The sequence below is a fragment of the Entelurus aequoreus genome, linkage group LG02 (assembly GCF_033978785.1).
Source record: "Entelurus aequoreus isolate RoL-2023_Sb linkage group LG02, RoL_Eaeq_v1.1, whole genome shotgun sequence".
Classification (NCBI taxonomy): domain Eukaryota; kingdom Metazoa; phylum Chordata; class Actinopteri; order Syngnathiformes; family Syngnathidae; genus Entelurus; species Entelurus aequoreus.
The window spans coordinates 123,317-145,070 of record NC_084732.1 but is presented as its reverse complement, the minus strand read 5'-3'; the positions used below and the strand labels follow the sequence as shown (position 1 = coordinate 145,070).

General features: G+C 36.0%; 1 protein-coding gene across 3 annotated transcripts in view; it reads right to left on the bottom strand.

Moving 5' to 3' along the window:
- Window positions 1-21,754, bottom strand: part of LOC133665429 (NT-3 growth factor receptor-like) — a 157,087-nt gene that overhangs the window by 93,951 nt on the left and 41,382 nt on the right. For all 3 annotated transcript variants that reach the window (XM_062070725.1, XM_062070731.1, XM_062070739.1), the window contains exon 4: window positions 10,679-10,851. In XM_062070725.1, coding sequence (XP_061926709.1) covers window positions 10,679-10,851 — 173 coding nt within the window. The remainder of the gene's footprint in view (window positions 1-10,678; window positions 10,852-21,754) is intronic.

Below are 21,754 nucleotides of genomic sequence, written 5' to 3'. Positions count from 1 at the left end.
TGGAATTTAGCGATGAAAACAGACGATTTAAGCTGGCGACCGTGCTATTCCAAAATGTCTCCTTCAACCCTTGACGTCACGCGCAATCGTCATCATACCTAGACGTTTTCAGCCGGAAGTTTCCCGGGAAATCTAAAATTGCACTTTATAAGTTAACCCGGCCGTATTGGCATGTGTTGCAATGTTAAGATTTCATCATTGATATATAAACTATCAGACTGCGTGGTCGGTAGTAGTGGCTTTCAGTAGGCCTTTAAAGGAGCCCTTTTACACCATATGTGACTTTTTAATGGTGTTTTCATTTTGTGACGTCACAAAGGGAGAAAAAAAACCCTCCTATATGGTAGGGGTGTAACGGTACACAAAAATTTCGGTTAGGTACGTACCTCGGTTTAGAGGTCACGGTTCTGTTCATTTTCGGTACAGTAAGAAAACAACAAAATATAAATGTTTTGGTTATTTTTTTACCAAATTTGCAAAATCTTCCACCAAAAATATTTTTCTTAGTGGAATATTTGATGTGAAGTAATGGGAACCTTGGATAGGTCAATAATTCATAACAACATTGATTTTGATTCAATATTATGTTTTGAGCAATGACAGTTTGAGAGAAAAAAAAAACAGCTTTGTTTTATTAGTCAACATTGCAACTTTTTCTAAATTACATTTAACCTTTAAGCTTTTTTATTTCACTTTTGTTATGTTTTTATTTATTTTAATAGTATTTTTAGAATGTGCCGTGGGCCTTTAAAACATTAGCTTTGGGCCGCAAATGGCCTCCGGGGCACACTTTTGACACCTCTGCTATAGATAATACAAAATTAAATCTAAAAAATCTATGGATAAAAAGCAGAGCCTGGCGACGCATGCGCGTTTATCATAACTCCCTCACTCTCTCTGCCCCTCCCGCACAATTTGTTTTGTTTTTAACCCCTTCTTAACCCTAAACGTACATTGAAAATACACGCAACCCTAACTCAAAATGCCGGACATTTGAGACATTTAAGAAACTCCGCCCTGACAGCTCCGCAAAAGAGGACATGTCCGGTGAAAAATGGACGTATGGTCAGTCTATCGTAGCGCCGTCGCTGCTAGCATGTCGTGTGTTGTGCCTCGGTGTGCATTGTTTACACAACGTGCGTTACGCTACTTAATATGTCCTTGTGGGAACTCGTTCGGTACACCTCCGAACCGAACCGAAACGGTTCAATACAAATACACGTACCGTTACACCCCTACTATATGGACATATTGCCTCCCAAACCTTAAGGAAGGACATTTTTGTGGGGAAAAAAGGCTTCGCTACACTTTTTAAAAAAAGTTTACAATTATTTTTTTAATGCTGTAAGTCCCTTTATTACAGGGGTGTCCAAACTTTGCCACATTCATCTGACATCACATGGACAAAGATAAGACCTTCCGGAGGAAAGTTCTGTGGTCGGATGAAACAAAAAATTGAGCCGTTTGGCCACAATACCCAGCAGTATGTTTGGAGGAGAAAAGGTGAGGCCTTTAATCACAGGAACACCACCCTACCGTCAAGCATGGTGGTGGTAGTATTATGCTCTGGGCCTGTTTTGCTGCCAATGGAACTGGTGCTTTACAGAGAGTAAATGGGACAATGAAAAAAGGAGGATTACCTCTAAATTCTTCAGGACAAGCTAAAATCATCAGCCCGGAGGTTGGGTCTTGGGCGCAGTTGGGTGTTCCAACAGGACAATGACCCCAAACACGTCAAAAGTGGTAAAGGAATGGCTAAATCAGGCTAGAATTAAAGTTTTAGAATGGCCTTTCCAAAGCCCTGACTTAAACGTGTGGACAATGCTGAAGAAACAAGTCTATGTCAGAAAACCAACACATTTAGCTGAACTGCACCAAATTTTGTCAAGAGGAGTGGTCAAAAATTCAAGCAGAAGCTTGTGGATGGCTACCAAAAGCACCTTATTGCAGTGAAACTTGCCAAGGGACATGTAAGCAAATATTAACATTGCTGTATGTATAATTTTGACCCAGCACATTTGCTCACATTTTCAGTAGACCCATAATAAATTCATAAAATAACCAAACTTCATGAATGTTTTCTGTGACAAACAAGGATGTGCTCCAATCACTCTATCACAAAAAAGTAAGAGTTGTAGAAATTATTGGAAACTCAAGACAGCCAGACAGGCATGACATTATGTTATTTACAAGTGTATGTAAACTTTTGACCACGACTGCGCATATATATATATATATATATATATATATATATATATATATATATATATATATATATATACTATATATATATATATATATATATATATATATATATACAGTACAGGCCAGAAGTTTGGACACACCTTCTTATTCAATGCGCTTTCTTTATTTTTCATGACTATTTACATTGTAGATTGTCACTGAAGGCATCAAAACTATGAATGAACACATGCGGAGTTATGTACTTAACAAAAAAAGGTGAAAAAACTGAAAACATGTTTTGTATTCTAGTTTCTTCAAAATAGCCACCATTTGCTCTGATTACTGCTTTGCACACTCTTGGCAATCTCTCGATGAGCTTCAAGCACACCTGTGAGGTGAAAACCATTTCAAGTGACTACCTCTTCACAAGTAAGAACATATTCTCATTTGCATTGCTGACCTAGCAAAGAGGCAGCATTGACATGTTAGAGATGTTGAATGTGATGTTAAGCTCTAATATCAACAGAAATGTGCACTATATTGCTCACAACGGTTCACAAATATATACATAAATACATTTTTAAGACGGACAAACTCTCTTCAAGGGTGAAACATACACAAAGAATGTCTGCACCTTGTGGGATACATACATTGGACAATAAAGAAGCGTTTGGTGCTGTTTCTTTCTGTAATTTTAATGAACTATTACGTGGCAACTTGTCCAGGGTGCAGTGTTTCCCACACATTCATTTATTTGTGGTGGCCTGCCACGAAATAATTACGTCCGCCACAAATAAAAAATTTTTAAAAAAATATATATATATATTTTTTTTTGTCCTGTCCAGCTTCTCAGGCAAATCATATAGTTGATGTAGATGCCCATATAGGTTGTTCAGATTTACTTTACAAAAGAGAAGTGTAGGATACTTCTCTTGATGCCTTATTTGTATTTGACCACTACTGTTTTCTGTTTATTTGTTACTGACTGTGGCAGGACACCTCTGCCTCTGTTTCACTTTATGTTGCTGGTAAATAATATGGTTGTAGTAGTAGGCTAAAGTTAAATTATTTAGTATGCACTAATTAAAGGGGCAGAGCTTTAAGAGACATTTTAGCTTTTATATTTTATAAGATATATTTTTTGTAAGAATCACAATTAATAAATATATTTCAGTGAATAACTTATTGTTCAAATCTGTATATAAATATGTACATAAAGTGTTGTAATTATATTGTAAAATGGATGGATGGATGGACGTTTAAAACAAAACTGTTATTATTAATGAGTAAGTATACATTTTTTGAGTCTTTTTAGAGAAAATCATATCATTGTAGTAAATTATGCAAATTACTCGATGATGTCATGGTGACCACGCCCATAGCCACGCCCCCACCGCCACAGGTAGCTTGGCAGTTTATGGGAAACACTGAGGGTGTACCCCGTCTTCTGCCCGTGTGCATTTATGATAGGGTCCAGCACCCCCCGCGACCCCGTAAGGGACAAGCGGTAGAAAATGGATGGATGACTATTCTTAGTTATAACTAAACAGTTCAGTAACTGATTGTGTGCTTTTACTGTGTCCACTTTTAAGTCTATGCAGTATAAAATGAGTAAAACATAAATATAATTAGATTTTTTTGTTGAAAATCTTGTGCTTTTTGAGGTCAAGGTTACAAAAACACTTACAAAAATAATAGAAAAAACAAAATCACAAGTTCTAATATTGGGCAAAAAACTCAAAACGTTGCAACTTTTGCATCACAACAATTGCGTGTGGAAGAACCCACCTAAGGAACTTGTTGATGTCTTAATGGTGTTTCTTTCTGTAATTTTAATCAATTATTACTATTTTTACTTATAATTAAACAGTAAAGTAACAGAGTATGTACTTTTACTGTGTCCACTTTTAAGTCTATGCAGTATAAAACGAGTAAAACGTCAATAGAGTTAGTTTTTGTTAAAATCCTGTGCTTTTTAAGGTGAAGTTTACAATATAAAATGATAGAAAAAACATAAAATCACAAATTCTAAAATTGAATAAAAAATTAAAAACGTTGCAACTTTTGCCGCAACTTTTCTGCAACAAAAAAAAGCCAGCGAAATCCTGCCGGGACCGTCCAATTGTGTGTGGCAGAACCGACCTGAGGAACTTGTTGACGTCTCCATGGTGTTTTTTTCTGTAATTTTAATTAACTATTACTATTATTACTTATAATTAAAGAGTACAGTAACTGATTATGTACTTTTACTATGTCCACTTTTAAGTCTATGCAGTATAAAACGAGTAAAACATCAATACAGTTAGTTTGTTGTATGTTTTTGTTGAAAATCCTGTGCTTTTTTAGGTCAAAGTTACAAGAAACACTCAAAAAAATGATAGAAAAAACATAAAATCCCAAATTCTAATATTGGACAAAAAATTCAAAACTTTGCAATCACAAAAAAAGCCAGCAAAATCCTGGCGGGACCATCCAATTTTGCGTGGAAGAACCGACCTGAGGAACTTGTTGAGGTCTACATGGTGTTTATTTCTGTAATTTTAATTAACTATTACTATTCTTACTTATAATTAAACAGTACAGTAACCGATTATGTGCTTTTACTGTGTCCACTCTTAAGTCTATGCAGTATAAAACGAGTAAAACATCAATATAGTTCGTTTTTTGTTAGTTTTTGTGAAATCCTGTGCTTTTTAAGGTCAAGTTTACAAGAAACACTTGGAAAACAATTATAGAAAAAACATAAAAACACAAATTCTAATATTGGACAAAAAATACAAAACATTATAACTTTTGCCGCAACAATCACAAAAAAAGCCAGCAATTGTGCATGGAAGAACGGACCTAAGGAACTTGTTGAGGTCTCCATGGCGTTTCTTTCTGTAATTATAATTAACTATTACTATTATTAGTTATGATTAAACAGTACAGTAACTGACTATGTGCTTTTACTGTGTCCACTCTTAAGTCTATGCAGTATAACACGAGTAAAACATCAATATAGTTAGTTTTTTGTAAGTTTATGTGAAATCCTGTGCTTTTTAAGGTCAAGTTTACACGAAACACTTGGAAAACAATTATAGAAAAAACATAAAAACACAAATTCTAATATTGGACAAAAAATACAAAACATTATAACTTTTGCAGCAACTTTTCCGCAACCATCACAAAAAAAGCCAGCAATTGTGCGTGGAAGAACGGACCTAAGGAAGTTGTTGAGGTCTCCATGGCGTTTCTTTCTGTAATTATAATTAACTATTACTATTATTAGTTATAATTAAACAGTACAGTAACTGATTATGTGCTTTTACTGTGTCCACTCTTAAGTCTATGCAGTATAAAACGAGTAAAACATCAATGTAGTTAGTTTTTTGTAAGTTTATGCGAAATCCTGTGCTTTTTAAGGTCAAGTTTACAAGAAACACATGGAAAAAATTTTTGGAAAAAACATAAAAACACAAATTCTAATATTGGACAAAAAATACAAAACATAACTTTTGCCGCAACAATCACAAAAAAAGGAACGGACCTAAGGAACTTGCTTGAGGTCTCCATGGGTGTTTTTTTCTGTAATTTTAATTAACTATTACTATTATTACTTATAATTAAAGAGTACAGTAACTGATTATGTACTTTTACTATGTCCACTTTTAAGCCTATGCAGTATAAAACGAGTAAAAACATCAATACAGTTAGTTTGTTGTATGTTTTTGTTGAAAATCCTGTGCTTTTTTAGGTCAAAGTTACAAGAAACACTCAAAAAAATGATAGAAAAAACATAAAATCCCAAATTCTAATATTGGACCAAAAAATTCAAACTTTGCAACATTTGCCGCAACTTTTACGCAACAATCACAAAAAAAGCCAGCAATTGTGCGTGGAAGAACGGACCTAAGGAACTTGTTGAGGTCTCCATGGTGTTTTTTTTCTGTAATTTTAATTAACTATTACTATTATTACTTATAATAAAGAGTACAGTAACTGATTATGTACTTTTACTATGTCCACTTTTAAGTTTATGCAGTATAAAACGAGGTTAAAACATCAATATAGTTAGTTTTTTGTATGTTTTTGTTGAAAATCCTGTGCTTTTTTTAGGTCAAAGTTACAAGAAACACTCAAATAATGATAGAAAAAACATAAAATCCCAAATTCTAATATTGGACAAACAATTCTAAACTTTGCAACATTTGCCACAACTTTTCCGCAACAATCACAAGAAAAAGCCAGCAATTGTGCGTGGAAGAACGGACCTAAGGAACTTGTTGAGGTCTCCATGGTGTTTTTTTCTGTAATTTTAATTAACTATTACTATTATTACTTATAATTAAGAGTACAGTAACTGATTATGTACTTTTACTATGTCCACTTTTAAGTCTATGCAGTATAAAACGAGTAAAACATCAATACAGTTAGTTTGTTGTATGTTTTTGTTGAAAATCCTGCGCTTATTTAGGGTCAAAGTTACAAGAAACACTCAAAAAAATGATAGAAAAAACATAAAATCCCAAATTCTAATATTGGACAAAAAAATTCAAAACTTTGCAATCACAAAAAAAGCCAGCAAAATCCTGGCGGGACCATCCAATTTTGCGTGGAGAAGAACCGACCTGAGGAACTTGTTGAGGTCTACATGGTGTTTATTCTGTAATTTTAATTAACTATTACTATTCTTACTTATAATTAAACAGTACAGTAACCGATTATGTGCTTTTACTGTGTCCACTCTTAAGTCTACTGCAGTATAAAACGAGTAAAACATCAATATAGTTCGTTTTTTGTTAGTTTTTTGTGAAATCCTGTGCTTTTTAAGGTCAAGTTTACAAGAAACACTTGGAAAACAATTATAGAAAAAACATAAAAACACAAATTCTAATATATTGGACAAAAAATACAAAACATTATAACTTTTGCCGCAACAATCACAAAAAAAGCCAGCAATTGTGCATGGAAGAACGGACCTAAGGAACTTGTTGAGGTCTCCATGGCGTTTCTTTCTGTAATTATAATTAACTATTACTATTATTAGTTATGATTAAACAGTACAGTAACTGATTATGTGCTTTTACTGTGTCCACTCTTAAGTCTATGCAGTATAACACGAGTAAAACATCAATATAGTTAGTTTTTTGTAAGTTTATGTGAAATCCTGTGCTTTTTAAGGTCAAGTTTACACGAAACACTTGGAAAACAATTATAGAAGAAAACATAAAAACACAATTTCTAATATTGGACAAAAAATTACAAAACATTATAACTTTTGCAGCAACTTTTCCGCAACCATCACAAAAAAAGCCAGCAATTGTGCGTGGAAGAACGGACCTAAGGAAGTTGTTGAGGTCTCCATGGCGTTTCTTTCTGTAATTATAATTAACTATTACTATTATTAGTTATAATTAAACAGTACAGTAACTGATTATGTGCTTTTACTGTGTCCACTCTTAAGTCTATGCAGTATAAAACGAGGTAAAACATCAATGTAGTTAGTTTTTTGTAAGTTTATGCGAAATCCTGTGCTTTTTAAGGTCAAGTTTACAAGAAACACATGGAAAAAATTTTTGGAAAAAACATAAAAACACAAATTCTAATATTGGACAAAAAATACAAAACATAACTTTTGCCGCAACAATCACAAAAAAAGCCAGCAATTGTGCATGGAAGAACGGACCTAAGGAACTTGTTGAGGTCTCCATGGTGTTTTTTTTCTGTAATTTTAATTAACTATTACTATTATTACTTATAATTAAAGAGTACAGTAACTGATTATGTACTTTTACTATGTCCACTTTTAAGCCTATGCAGTATAAAACGAGTAAAACATCAATACAGTTAGTTTGTTGTATGTTTTTGTTGAAAATCCTGTGCTTTTTTAGGTCAAAGTTACAAGAAACACTCAAAAAAATGATAGAAAAAACATAAAATCCCAAATTCTAATATTGGACAAAAAATTCAAAACTTTGCAACATTTGCCGCAACTTTTACGCAACAATCACAAAAAAAGCCAGCAATAGTGGGCGATGGGAAGAACGGACCTAAGGAACTTGTTGAGGTCTCCATGGTGTTTTTTTCTGTAATTTAATTAACTATTACTATTATTACTTATAATTAAAGAGTACAGTAACTGATTATGTACTTTTACTATGTCCACTTTTAAGTTTATGCAGTATAAAACGAGTAAAACATCAATATAGTTAGTTTTTTGTATGTTTTTGTTGAAAATCCTGTGCTTTTTTTAGGTCAAAGTTACAAGAAACACTCAAAATAATGATAGAAAAAACATAAAATCCCAAATTCTAATATTGGACAAACAATTCTAAACTTTGCAACATTTGCCACAACTTTTTCCGCAACAATCACAAAAAAAAGCCAGCAATTGTGCGTGGAAGAACGGACCTAAGGAACTTGTTGAGGTCTCCATGGTGTTTTTTTCTGTAATTTTAATTAACTATTACTATTATTACTTATAATTAAAGAGTACAGTAACTGATTATGTACTTTTACTATGTCCACTTTTAAGTCTATGCAGTATAAAACGAGTAAAACATCAATACAGTTAGTTTGTTGTATGTTTTTGTTGAAGAATCCTGCGCTTATTTTAGGTCAAAGTTACAAGAAACACTCAAAAAAATGATAGAAAAAACATAAATCCCAAATCTAACATTGGACAAAAAATTCAAACTTTGCAATCACAAAAAAAGCCAGCAAAATCCTGGCGGGACCATCCAATTTTGCGTGGAAGAACCGACCTGAGGAACTTGTTGAGGTCTACATGGTGCTTCTTTCTGTAATTTTAATTAACTATTACTATTCTTACTTATAATTAAACAGTACAGTAACCGATTATGTGCTTTTACTGTGTCCACTCTTAAGTCTATGCAGTATAAAACGAGTTAAAACATCAATATAGTTAGTTTTTGTGAATTCCTGTGCTTTTTAAGGTCAAGTTTACAAGAACACTTGGAAAACAATTATAGAAAAAACATAAAAACACAAATTCTAATATTGGACAAAAAATACAAAACATTATAACTTTTGCCGCAACCATCACAAAAAAAGCCAGCAATTGTGCGTGGAAGAACGGACCTAAGGAACTTGTTGAGGTCTCCATGGCGTTTCTTTCTGTAATTATAATTAACTATTACTATTATTAGTTATAATTAAACAGTACAGTAACTGACTATGTGCTTTTACTGTGTCCACTCTTAAGTCTATGCAGTATAAAACGAGTAAAACATCAATTAGTTAGTTTTTTGTTAGTTTTTGTGAAATCCTGTGCTTTTTAAGGTCAAGTTTACAAGAAACACATGGAAACATTTTTTGGAAAAAACATAAAAACACAAATTCTAATATTGGACAAAAAATACAAAACATTATAACTTTTGCCGCAACAATCACAAAAAAAGCCAGCAATTGTGCATGGAAGAACGGACATAAGGAACTTGTTGAGGTCTCCATGGTGTTTTTTTCTGTAACTTTAATTAACTTTTACTATTACTAGTTATAATTAAAGAGTACAGTAACTGATTGTGTACTTTTACTGTGTCCACTTTTAAGTCTATGCAGTATAAAACTAGTAAAACATCAATACAGTTAGTTTGTTGTATGTTTTTGTTGAAAATCCTGTGCTTTTTTAGGTCAAAGTTACAAGAAACACTCAAAAAATGATAGAAAAAACATAAAATCCCAAATTCTAATATTGGACAAAAAATTCAAAACTTTGCAACATTTGCCGCAACTTTTACGCAACAATCACAAAAAAAGCCAGCAATTGTGCGTGGAAGAACGGACCTAAGGAACTTGTTGAGGTCTCCATGGTGTTTTTTTCTGTAATTTTAATTAACTATTACTATTATTACTTATAATTAAAGAGTACAGTAACTGATTATGTACTTTTACTATGTCCACGTTTAAGTCTATGCAGTATAAAACGAGTAAAACATCAATATAGTTAGTTTTTTGTATGTTTTTGTTGAAAATCCTGTGCTTTTTTTAGGTCAAAGTTACAAGAAACACTCAAAATAATGACAGAAAAAACATAAAATCCCAAATTCTAATATTGGACAAAAAATTCTAAACTTTGCAACATTTGCCGCAACTTTTACGCAACAATCACAAAAAAAAGTCACCGAAATCCTGGCGGGACCGTCCAAATTGTGTGTGGAAGAACTGACTTGAGGAACTTGTTGATGTCTTAATGGTGTTTCTTTCTGTAATTTTAATTAACTATTACTATTCTTACTTACAGTATAATTAAAGAGTACAGTAACTGACTGTGTACTTTTACTGTGTCCACTTTTAAGTCTATGCAGTATAAAACGAGTAAAACATCAATATAGTTAGTTTTTTTGTATGTTTTTGTTGAAAATCCTGTGCTTTTTTTAGGTCAAAGTTACAAGAAACACTTAAAAATGATATAAAATATACAAACTCACAAGTTCTAATATTAGACAAATAACTCAAAACGCTGCAACTTTTGTGTCACAAAAGAACCGACCTGAGGAACTTGTTGAGGTCTCCGTGCTTCATGTACTCAAAGACCATGATGAGGGGGTCGCCGTCCACGCACACGCCGTAGAACTTGACGATGTGGTCGTGCTGCAGGTTGGTCAGCAGCTCCGCCTCCCTCTGGAAGTCCTTCCTGGCTGACAGGTTGGGGTCTTTCAGCGTCTGTGGGACAACAGTTGGGGAGGGGGGAGATGTTATCCTCGCTTTCACCTTGCTATAATCCTGCCATGTGACGTAGGGCTGGTCTGTATCGATAATAGACCTGAAAGTGAAACCTTGTTTGAACTGTCTGTAGAAAGTAGTAAATGTGGATAATCATAAAAGTTTCATGGAAAGTACACCTATTAAGATTATTATCGTCTTCCTTCAGAATATTGCAGCTATACATTATCTTTTCCCTCCATTATCAACCTCGTCAATTGCCAAACTTGCCCCTGATGAAATTCTCTTCATCTAAAAATGGTAGAGAAAAGATCACATCTCGCCGTTATTCTCCTTGTTTTTCGCAGCTCGTTATAGTTTTTACACGGCGTTTGGTCCCTGGGAATTAATCTGAGCAAGATGTTGTCTTTGCATTGAAGTGTCATTATAGGGCTGGGCGATACAACGATATCAATAGCAATCGCGATAGACACTTAATCAATATTTTTCGAAATGTGTGGGGAAAAAAGCGGAAGTTGTGAAGCAAGGTTGGTTGCATGGACAAAGGCACTCGCTCTCTGATTCTTTGCAAGGAGCGAGAAGAAAATGTAAAATTGAAGAAATTGTGGAAAAAAAGAGGAAAAGTCACCTGGTCAGTATGGCAGTTTTGGGGCTTATTTGTGTAACCACTAGGCCACCTACTCAGTGGTTAGAGTGTCCGCCCTGAGATGGGTAGGTTGTGAGTTCAAACCCCGGCCGAGTCATACCAAAGACTATAAAAATGGGACCCATTGCCTCCCTGCTTGGCACTCAGCATCAAAGGTTGGAAATGGGGGTTAAATCACCAAAAATGATTCCCGGGCGTGGTCACCGCTGCTGCCCACTGCTCCCCTCAACTCCCAGGGGGTGATGGGTCAAATGCAGAGAATAATTTTGCCTTTAACTTTAACTTGTGCTTCATTGCATCCATTAAAACATATAATTAAAGGCCTACTGAACTGAATTTGTTTTATTTAAACGGGGATAGCAGATCCATTCTATGTGTCATACTTGATCATTTCGCGATATTGCCATATTTTTGCTGAAAGGATTTAGTATAGAACAACGACGATAAAGTTCGCAACTTTTGGTCGCTGATAAAAAAAAAGCCTTGCCCCTTCCGGAAGTAGCGTGACGACACCGGGGGAAGTACTGCTCATATTTCCCCATTGTTTACACCAGCAGCGAGAGAGCTTTGGACCGAGAAAGCGACGATTACCACATTAATTTGAGCGAGGATGAAAGATTTGTGGATGAGGAACATGAGAGTGAAGGACTAGAGTGCAGTGCAGGACGTATCTTTTTTCGCTCTGACCGTAACTTAGGTACAAGGGTTCATTGGATTCCACACTCTCTCCTTTTTCTATTGTGGATCACGGATTTGTATTTTAAACCACCTCGGATACTATATCCTCTTGAAAATGAGAGTCGAGAACGCGAAATGGACATTCACAGTGACTTTTATCTCCACGACAATACATCGATGAAGCTCTTTAGCTACTGAGCTAACGTGATAGCATCGGGCTTTACTGCATATAGAAACAAAACAAATAAGTCCCTGACTGGAAGGATAGACAGAAGATCAACAATACTACCAAACTCTGGACATGTAAATAAACGGTTAATGCTTTCCAGCTTGGCGAAGCTTAATAATGCTGTTGCTAACGACGCCATTGAAGCTAACTTAGCTACGGAACCTCGACAGAGCTATGCTAAAAACATCAGCTCTGCACCTACGTCAGCTCTCATCTGCTCATCACGACCCGTGCTCACCTGCGTTCCAGCGATCGACGGTACGACGGAGGACTTCACCCGATCACCGATGCGGTTGGCGGCCCGGAGACGGAGGAAGTCAAGGTGAGGTCGTTCGGCTAGCGCGTCTGCTATCCTCAAAGTGCTCCTGGTTGTGTTGCTGTAGTCCGCCGCTAATACACCGATCGCACCTACAGCTTTCTTCTTTGCAGTCTCCCTTGTTCATTAAACAAATTGCAAAAGATTCACCAAGATTCCAGAATACTGTGGAATTTTGAAATGAAACGTCACACGCAAACGTCATCATATCGAAACGTTTTCAGCCGGAAGTTTGCCGGGAAATTTAAAATTGCACTTTATAAGTTAACCCGGCCGTATTGGCATGTGTTGCAATGTTAAGATTTCATCATTGATATATAAACTATCAGACTGCGTGGTCGGTAGTAGTGGCTTTCAGTAGGCCTTTAATAATTATTATAATTGAATATTACAAGTATGTGAAAGCTCAATTCCTACCTTGTTTACTTCTGCGAGGACCTCTTTAAAGCTTTATAATCTATCAGAAACATCAAGCAGCTAAAAGTCAAACACGGATAAGTGTGGGGAGAGTGTTTTGCATTTTTCCTACCATGCCTTGCAATGGATTCAAATGGGTGTAATTTCATTGTTTTTATGGCAATGGGATGTTTTTTTTTTACAATATCCACAAAGTCAAGTGAGGTTGTGTTATGTGTGACCAATGCGTGTTGACATTTTCTGCTGGTTGAATAATTTTTTTCTGCACCATGACTAGGGAAGGTTGTTTGGATTGGGTCATATAAGTAGATGCTATAGAAGAAGAGTACACAAGAAAGTACACATTGTGGTCACTGACCTGAGTTTCTTACGTTGTCCATCTAAATGAAACATGAAAACACCTTCTGCAGTCTTTCGCGGACCAAATTGAAGATGCCGGCATTTGGCCCACTGGGCTTGGTTCGGACACCCCTGATATAAAGTCAGTGTTTCCCACACATTCATTTATTTGTGGCGGCCCGCCACGAAAGAATTACGTCCGCCACAAATAAAAAAATATTTGTTTTTATTTTTGTCCTCCCTACTTCTCAGGCAAATCATATAGTTGATGTAGATGCCCATATAGGCTGTTCATATTTACTTTACAAAAGAGAAGTGTAGGATACTTCTCTTGTTGCCTTATTTGTATTTGACCACTACTGTTTTCTGTTTATTTGTTACTGACTGTGGCAGGACACCTCTGCCTCTGTTTCACTTTATGTTGCTGGTAAATAATATGGTTGTAGTAGTAGGCTAAAGTTAAATTATTTAGTATGCACTAATTAAAGGGGCAGAGCTTTAAGAGACATTTTAGCTTTTATATTTTATAAGATATATTTTTTGTAAGAACCACAATTAATAAATATATTTCAGTGAATAACTTATTGTTCAAATCTGTATATAAATATGTACATAAAGTGTTGTAATTATATTGTTAAATGGATGGATGGACGTTTAAAACAAAACTGTTATTATTAATTAGTAAGTATACATTTTTTGAGCCTTTTTAGAGAAAATCATATCATTGTAGTAAATTATGCAAATTACTCGATGATGACATGGTGACCACGCCCATTGCCACGCCCCCACCGCCACAGGTTTCTTGGCAGTTTATGGGAAACACTGAAAGTAAACTTGTTTTTCCACTCGACTGCTACTTTAAGCACTTTTAACGCCCCTTGGCATAATTAATTTCTTCTAGAAGCGACCATCCCTGGAAAATGTTTGGCCACATTCTGCTTTTTAAGTTTTTGAGTTTTCCCTTCCTGCTCTTCTTGTTTCCCCACAGCTGGTCAGAACGCGACTGCACAGCCAAACAGAGGAAGAAGGCAAGAAAAAAAAAAAAACTAAATTAATCAGCTGGTGTGAAATCCCCCCCCGATAGTTTCTTCGTCTCCGTGCAAAATTCAGTTTTTTCCGCGAGGGCAGAGAGTAAAACTGCCCGCGCTCTCATTATTTAGCGGGGAGGCGGAGCGTCACATAATTGTGTATCCTTTTTTTAATCTCTGCGGCTTTTGCTTCGAGGCAGCGCTGCAGGTGCAATAATAGACGCGATTGAGCCTTGAGCCCCTTTTAAAAGGCCTCAACGCACCAAAGATGAAAAAAAAAGACAACATGACAAGGAGGCAAAGGACCTTGAGACGGAAACATGTGCTGTGGTGACGCTGCAAACGTACGGCCCAGTAGGTAAAATGGCGATAAAATTCTATTACCAAATCAAAGTGCACTCTTAAGGAAATGTGCCTGGTCTGGGCACGCCTCCAAAACAATACCATCGAGTGCTGCCATCATAAATTGAGGCGAAGCTCCACTCTGAGTATTTTTTCTTCCCTTTGTTGGCCATAAACGAGTCCTTTTAACCCGACCTCACATTGTGTCGGAAATGCGGAGACAACGAGCTAAACGTCGTATTATCATTTGTGTATCCTTCAAAGAACAACAGATTCTTCTTGCCGTCGAGGTCAAGGTAAATATATATCTTTTTTTCCGTTCTCCACCCCACCCCCGCACCGGTCCGCCATCTTAATGGGGTTTGCTGAGTCGGCGTGGTGTAATGCCGTGTCACCCTGATTCACATTCGCGCTCGACGGGCTCGCTCTCGTCAACCGCGGGAGCTGCCAAGGACGATTTAACGTTGAGTACCGTGAAGTCATTGAGAGACGCCACGCTGGACAAATGGCTCTAAAAGCTTCTCAAATGAGTTATCACTCATGTCCGTGTCTTCTTTGTCAGGGGAGGGGAACAAGAATGACACGGGAGGCAAACAGCGATGCGCCGAAAGTCTGTTCACGACGGCGCTTTCCTCGTATTAAAGTCGTCCCTTGCAATGTATTTGTCATACATATACTGTATATGTATATTTGTGTGTGTGTGTGTGTGTGCATATATATATATATGTGTGCATGTTAGAGATGCGCGTATAGGCAATTATTTCATCCGCAATCGCATCACAAAAGTCGTCATCCACCCGCCATTCACCCGAACTAACATTTTATCAAAACCACAACCGCCCGCCACCCACCACCCGCCCGTTGTTATACATCTAATATAGACGATGCAAGGCATTAGTGAGGTTAGCAAGCTTTTGCCTGTTAAAGAAAGGAGACTGATCCAATGCAGCAGAGACATTCAATGCGTGCCACGCATTAATATCTCTTGGCTACGTATTAGAGGCTAAGAGATATTAATGAGTGATAATATTATTTATCATTATTATAATATTATTGTCATTTCCATTAAGAAAGTGTTGACTAATATTGTTATTTTTTTCCCCTGGTCTTTAGTATTCCCTTTTTTTAGTTTGTTGCATACCACGTTTGCTGCCGGCGTTGCCATCTTTTTATTTTTTTCTTCTTCTGCTGTTATGTTGTGGTGTGTCACGCCAAATTTCTTCCCCCTACAAAAACCTTCCCCCCCCCCCCCCCCCCATTTACTTCCGTGGTCATGTTTCCTCTTACGTCTTAAAGGCCTACTGAAATAATTTTTTTTTTATTCAAACGGGGATAGCAGATCCATTCTATGTGTCATACTCAGACATGTGATTTGACCACAATGAAAAAGACTGAAAAAACTTCCGGGGGTCTGGGGGACGAAGGCCCAGGTCCAGGGCGGTGCCCTGGTGGGGGGACAAGGGGGGCAACGCCCCCCGTAGCTCCTGGTTTTTCACCAATTTAACATGCTAAAATTAACAAAGACAGCACCATTTGAAGAAAATATTTTAGTGTTTAAAGACATGAAAACATCATTAATAGAACATACATAACCCAATTATCCTAATGAATCACTGTATATGGTTCAGTCCCAACAGTATTTAGGCACTAATATTTACATCTTGTGTTCATTTCACATCCACAGGTGTCACATTGATCAGTGTTATTATCTACAGTTTATTTACAGTATTACCACATTACTTCAGTTCATGTAATGTAAACATTTCATTCTTTTCGCCAAAATAGGATATACATTTATGAAAATAATTAAACATGTTTAGTATTGTTTACTCATATTTGAAAATAGGAAATAATAATAATGTGGGGACACTGACATATTGATAGATAGATAGATAAATAGATAGTACTTTATTGATTCCTTCAGGAGAATTGCATGAAACAAGTGTGAAAATATTTACCTTCAAGATTGTTACACCACTGACAATAGTTTCAACAGACTACATAAGAACTTAATATTACAAAATAGTATTATATGCAAATTTATTTCAAATAAATTGTTAACTGGATTCAATAATGCGACTCTTTGATTTCTGTAATTTCATAATATATTTTCAAGTGGCTTTTATTTTTAGAAAAACCCATTTATATTTCGCTAAGCAATAATTGGTTAATATTTAAAACAAACATGCGTATTTCGCAAGCAAATATTTTTTAGCTTACCTCATTATTAACAACCCTGTCTGCAACTGAAGTGGGTGGATCTTTCCTCCCGAAGTCTACGGCAGTTGTCGATGTAAACAAAAGATGAAGTCCGTAAGGTTTGCTCACTTTTGGTTGACATCCAAAAGTACCAGCTAGTGAAAAGTTTGTTTTCCTTGCTTCAAGATGTTTCATATGTTTTTGGCGTTTCGCATGTACTTCCAAAGCCTTGAAACCTTGTGATCCATAGTCAATATTATCATGACACCACGTACACAAAACCTTTCCGGGACGATCGATTTTCCGAATAAAATCACCGAACAAAGTCGTAACTTTCTTCTTCCCAACAGTATCAGTGATTTCCCTTTCCATCCAGTCCCATCGAAACTTATTTTTGACATGTTTATCAATTTCTTTTACTCGTAAAGCGTCCTTTCTCTCGAGAACCGACATTGTTTACATATGGAAAATGGCCGTATAGTAACCATTATGAATGATGACGTTATTAACGTCATCATTCATAACAGATGTCCTGATTGGTCACAAGGAACATATCGACCAATCAACTACGGCGTAATATAAACTACGTCTCGAATCTTGATTTAGGGTCGGAAAAAAAACGGAAAAACGGGAGATTTTTTTTTTCTCCCCGAGATTAAAAAAGACGGAATTCCGACTTTAGACGGAAAAATCACATGCCTGCATACTTGATCATTTTGCGATATTGCCATATTTTTGCTGAAAGGATTTAGTATAGAACAACGTCAATAAAGTTCGCAACTTTTGGTCTCTGATAAAAAAAAAACCTTGCTCCTACCGGAAGTAGCGTGACGTTGTCAGTTGTTCACTCCCTCATATTTTCCTATTGTTTTCAACGCAGCTAGAGCTATTCGGACCGAGAAAGCAACGATTACCCCATTAATTTGAGCGAGGATGAAAGATTTGTGGATGAAGAACGTTAGAGTGACGGACTAGAATGCAGTGAAATACATTTTTTTTTTTCGCTCTGACCGTAACTTAGGTACAAGCTGGCTCATTGGATTCCACACTCTCCTTTTTCTATTGTGGATCACTGATTTGTATTTTAAACCAACTCGGATACTATATCCTCTGGAAAATGAGAGTCGAGAACGCGAAATGGACATTCACAGTGACTTTTATCTCCACGACAATACATCGACGAAGCTCTTTCGCATGAGCTAACGTGATAGCATCTGTCTCAAATGCAGATAGAAACAAAATAAATAAATCCCTGACTGGAAGGATAGACAGAACAACAATACTATTAAACCATGGACATGTAACTACACGGTTAATAGATCTCAGCCTGGCAAAGCTTAACAATGCTGTTGCTGACGACGCTATGGCTAACTTAGCAACTGGACCTCACAGAGCTATGATAAAAACATTAGCGCTCCACCTACGCCAGCCAGCCCTCATCTGCTCATCAACACCCGTGCTCACCTGCGTTCCAGCGATCGACGGTGCGACGAAGGACTTCACCCGATCATCCGTGCGGTGGGCGGCTAGCATCGGCTAGGCGTCTGCTATCCAAGTAAGTAGTCCTTGTTGTGTTGCTACAGCCAGCCGCTAATACACCGATCCCACCTACAACGTTCTTCTTTCCAGCCTCCATTGTTCATTAAACAAATTGCAAAAGATTCACCAACACAGATGTCCAGAATACTGTGGAATTATGAAATGAAAACAGAGCTTTTTTGTATTGTATTCAATGGGGAAGGCATACCTCTGTTCCCCTGGCTACGTCACGCGCATACGTCATCCTCCAAAGGCTTTTTCAACCGGAAGTTTAGCGGGAAATTTAAAATTGCACTTTATAAGTTAACCCGGCCGTATTGGCATGTGTTGCAATGTTAAGATTTCATCATTGATATATAAACTATCAGACTGCGTGGTCGGTAGTAGTGGCTTTCAGTAGGCCTTTACGTCATTGACAGCGATCGATAGCACTTCGGCTTTGACTGCCCGTCGCTGGAAGGATACTTCGTCTTTGACAGCTGCTGGTATCTGAAGAAATCGATTATTGTTTTTTTTTTGTACAGGCGCGAAACAGGACAGTCGCGTGCCGGCTAAGGACCCCCGGCAACTTTGTGACTTTATTGGACGCAGCCCCGGAAGTAAATGGGGGGGGGGGAAGGTTTTTGTAGGGGGGAAGAAATTTGGCGTGACAGCTGCAGCAGTGCCTGATGAATAATTGCCTGTTTCAAAGAGTGCTGCTCGTTTTTCGTATGTGGGTAACAACATTTAACTATGTATATATATTTCCCAATTGGTTCAACCGCCACCCGCCCGAATCTATTTAAAATCTTTTTTTTTCGTCATGCATCCGCCCGACCCGCGGATTATCCGCGGACTCCGCGGTTGTGTCCGCAAACCGCGCATCTCGAGTGCATATATACACTATATTGCCAAAAGTATTTGGCCACCCATCCAAATGATGAGAATCAGGTGTCCTAATCACTTGGCCCGGCCACAGGTGTATCAAATCAAGCACTTAGGCATGGAGACTGTTTCTACAAACATTTGCGAAAGAATGGGCCGCTCTGATGAATTAGAACGGAGACTGAGAGCCAGGCCTTCTCCACCAACATCAGTGTGTGACCTCACCAATGCGCTTTTGGAAGAATGGTGGAAAATTGCTATGAACACACTCCGCAACCTTGTGGACAGCCTTCCCAGAAGAGTTGAAGCTGTAATAGCTGCAAAAGGTGGACCCACATCATATTGAATCCTATGGGTTAGGAGTGGGATGGCACACCAAGTTCATATGTGAGTCAAGGCAGGTGGCCAAATACTTTTGGCAATATAGTGTATGTATATTTATACACATATATGTATATGTATATATACATATGTACATACATATATACATACTGTATATATATATGTGTGTGTGTGTGTGCGCATATACATATGTGTGCACATATATGCATATTTATACTCATACACTACCGTTCAAAAGTTTGGGGTCACCCAAACAATTTTGTGGACTAGCCTTCATTTCTAAGAACAAGAATAGACTGTCGAGTTTCAGATGAAATTTCTCTTTTTCTGGCCAATTTGAGCGTTTAATTGACCCCACAAATGTGATGCTCCAGAAACTCAATCTGCTCAAAGGAAGGTCAGTTTTGTAGCTTCTGTAACGAGCTAAAGTGTTTTCAGATGTGTGAACATGATTGCACAAGGGTTTTCTAATCATCAATTAGCCTTCTGAGCCAATGAGCAAACACATTGTACCATTAGAACACTGGAGTGATAGTTGCTGGAAATGGGCCTCTATACACCTATGTAGATATTGCACCAAAAAGCAGACATTTGCAGCTAGAATAGTCATTTACCACATTAGCAATGTATAGAGTGTATTTCTTTAAAGTTAAGACTAGTTTAAAGTTATCTTCATTGAAAAGTACAGTGCTTTTCCTTCAAAAATAAGGACATTTCAATGTGACCCCAAACTTTTGAACGGTAGTGTATATGTGTATATACATATATACATATGTACATACATATATACACATATATATGTGCGTGCGCATATATATGTGTGCATATATATATGTATATTTCTACACATATGTATGTGTATATGTATTTATAAATACATATGTACATACTGTATAGATGTGTGTGTGTCCGCATAAATATGTACAGTATATTTATACTCATATATGTATATGTATATATGCATATATACTGTACATATGTACATACATATACACATGTGTGTGAGCATATACATATGTGTGCATGTATGTATATCTATACACGTATATGTATGTATACATATGTGTGTGTGTGTGCGCGCGCATGTATATGTATATTTATACACATGTGTATATGTATATATATACACATATGCACATAATGTGTATATATGTGTGTGCGCATATATATGTGTGCATCTATATGTATACTCATATATGTATATATACATATGTACATACATATACATATGTGTCCGCATATACATATATATGTGCACATATAAATGTATGTGTATAAATATATATATATATATATATATATATATATATATATATATATATATATATATATATATATATATATATATATATATATATATATATATATATATATATATATATATATATATATATATATATATATATTAGGGCTGCAACTAACGATTAATTTGATAATCGATTAATCTGTCGATTATTACTTCGATTGATCGGATAAAAGAGACAAACTACATTTCTATCCTTTCCAGTATTTTATTGAAAAAAACAGCATACTGGCACCATACTTATTTTGATTATTGTTTATCAGCTGTTTGTACATGTTGCAGTTTATAAATAAAGGTTTATTTAAAAAAAATAAAAAAAAAATAAAAAAAAAATTTAAAAAGCTTCTGCGCATGCGCATAGCATAGATCCAACGAATCGATGACTAAATTAATCGGCGACTATTTTTATAATCGATTTTAATCAATTTAATCGATTAGTTGTTGCAGCCCTAATATATATATATATATATATATATATATATATATATATATATATATATATATATATATATATATATATATATATATATATAAATATATATGTACATATGTATGTATATACAGTATATATATACAATATATAAGTATATATATATACATATGTATGTATATACAGTATATATATACAATATATACGTATATATATATATATATACACATA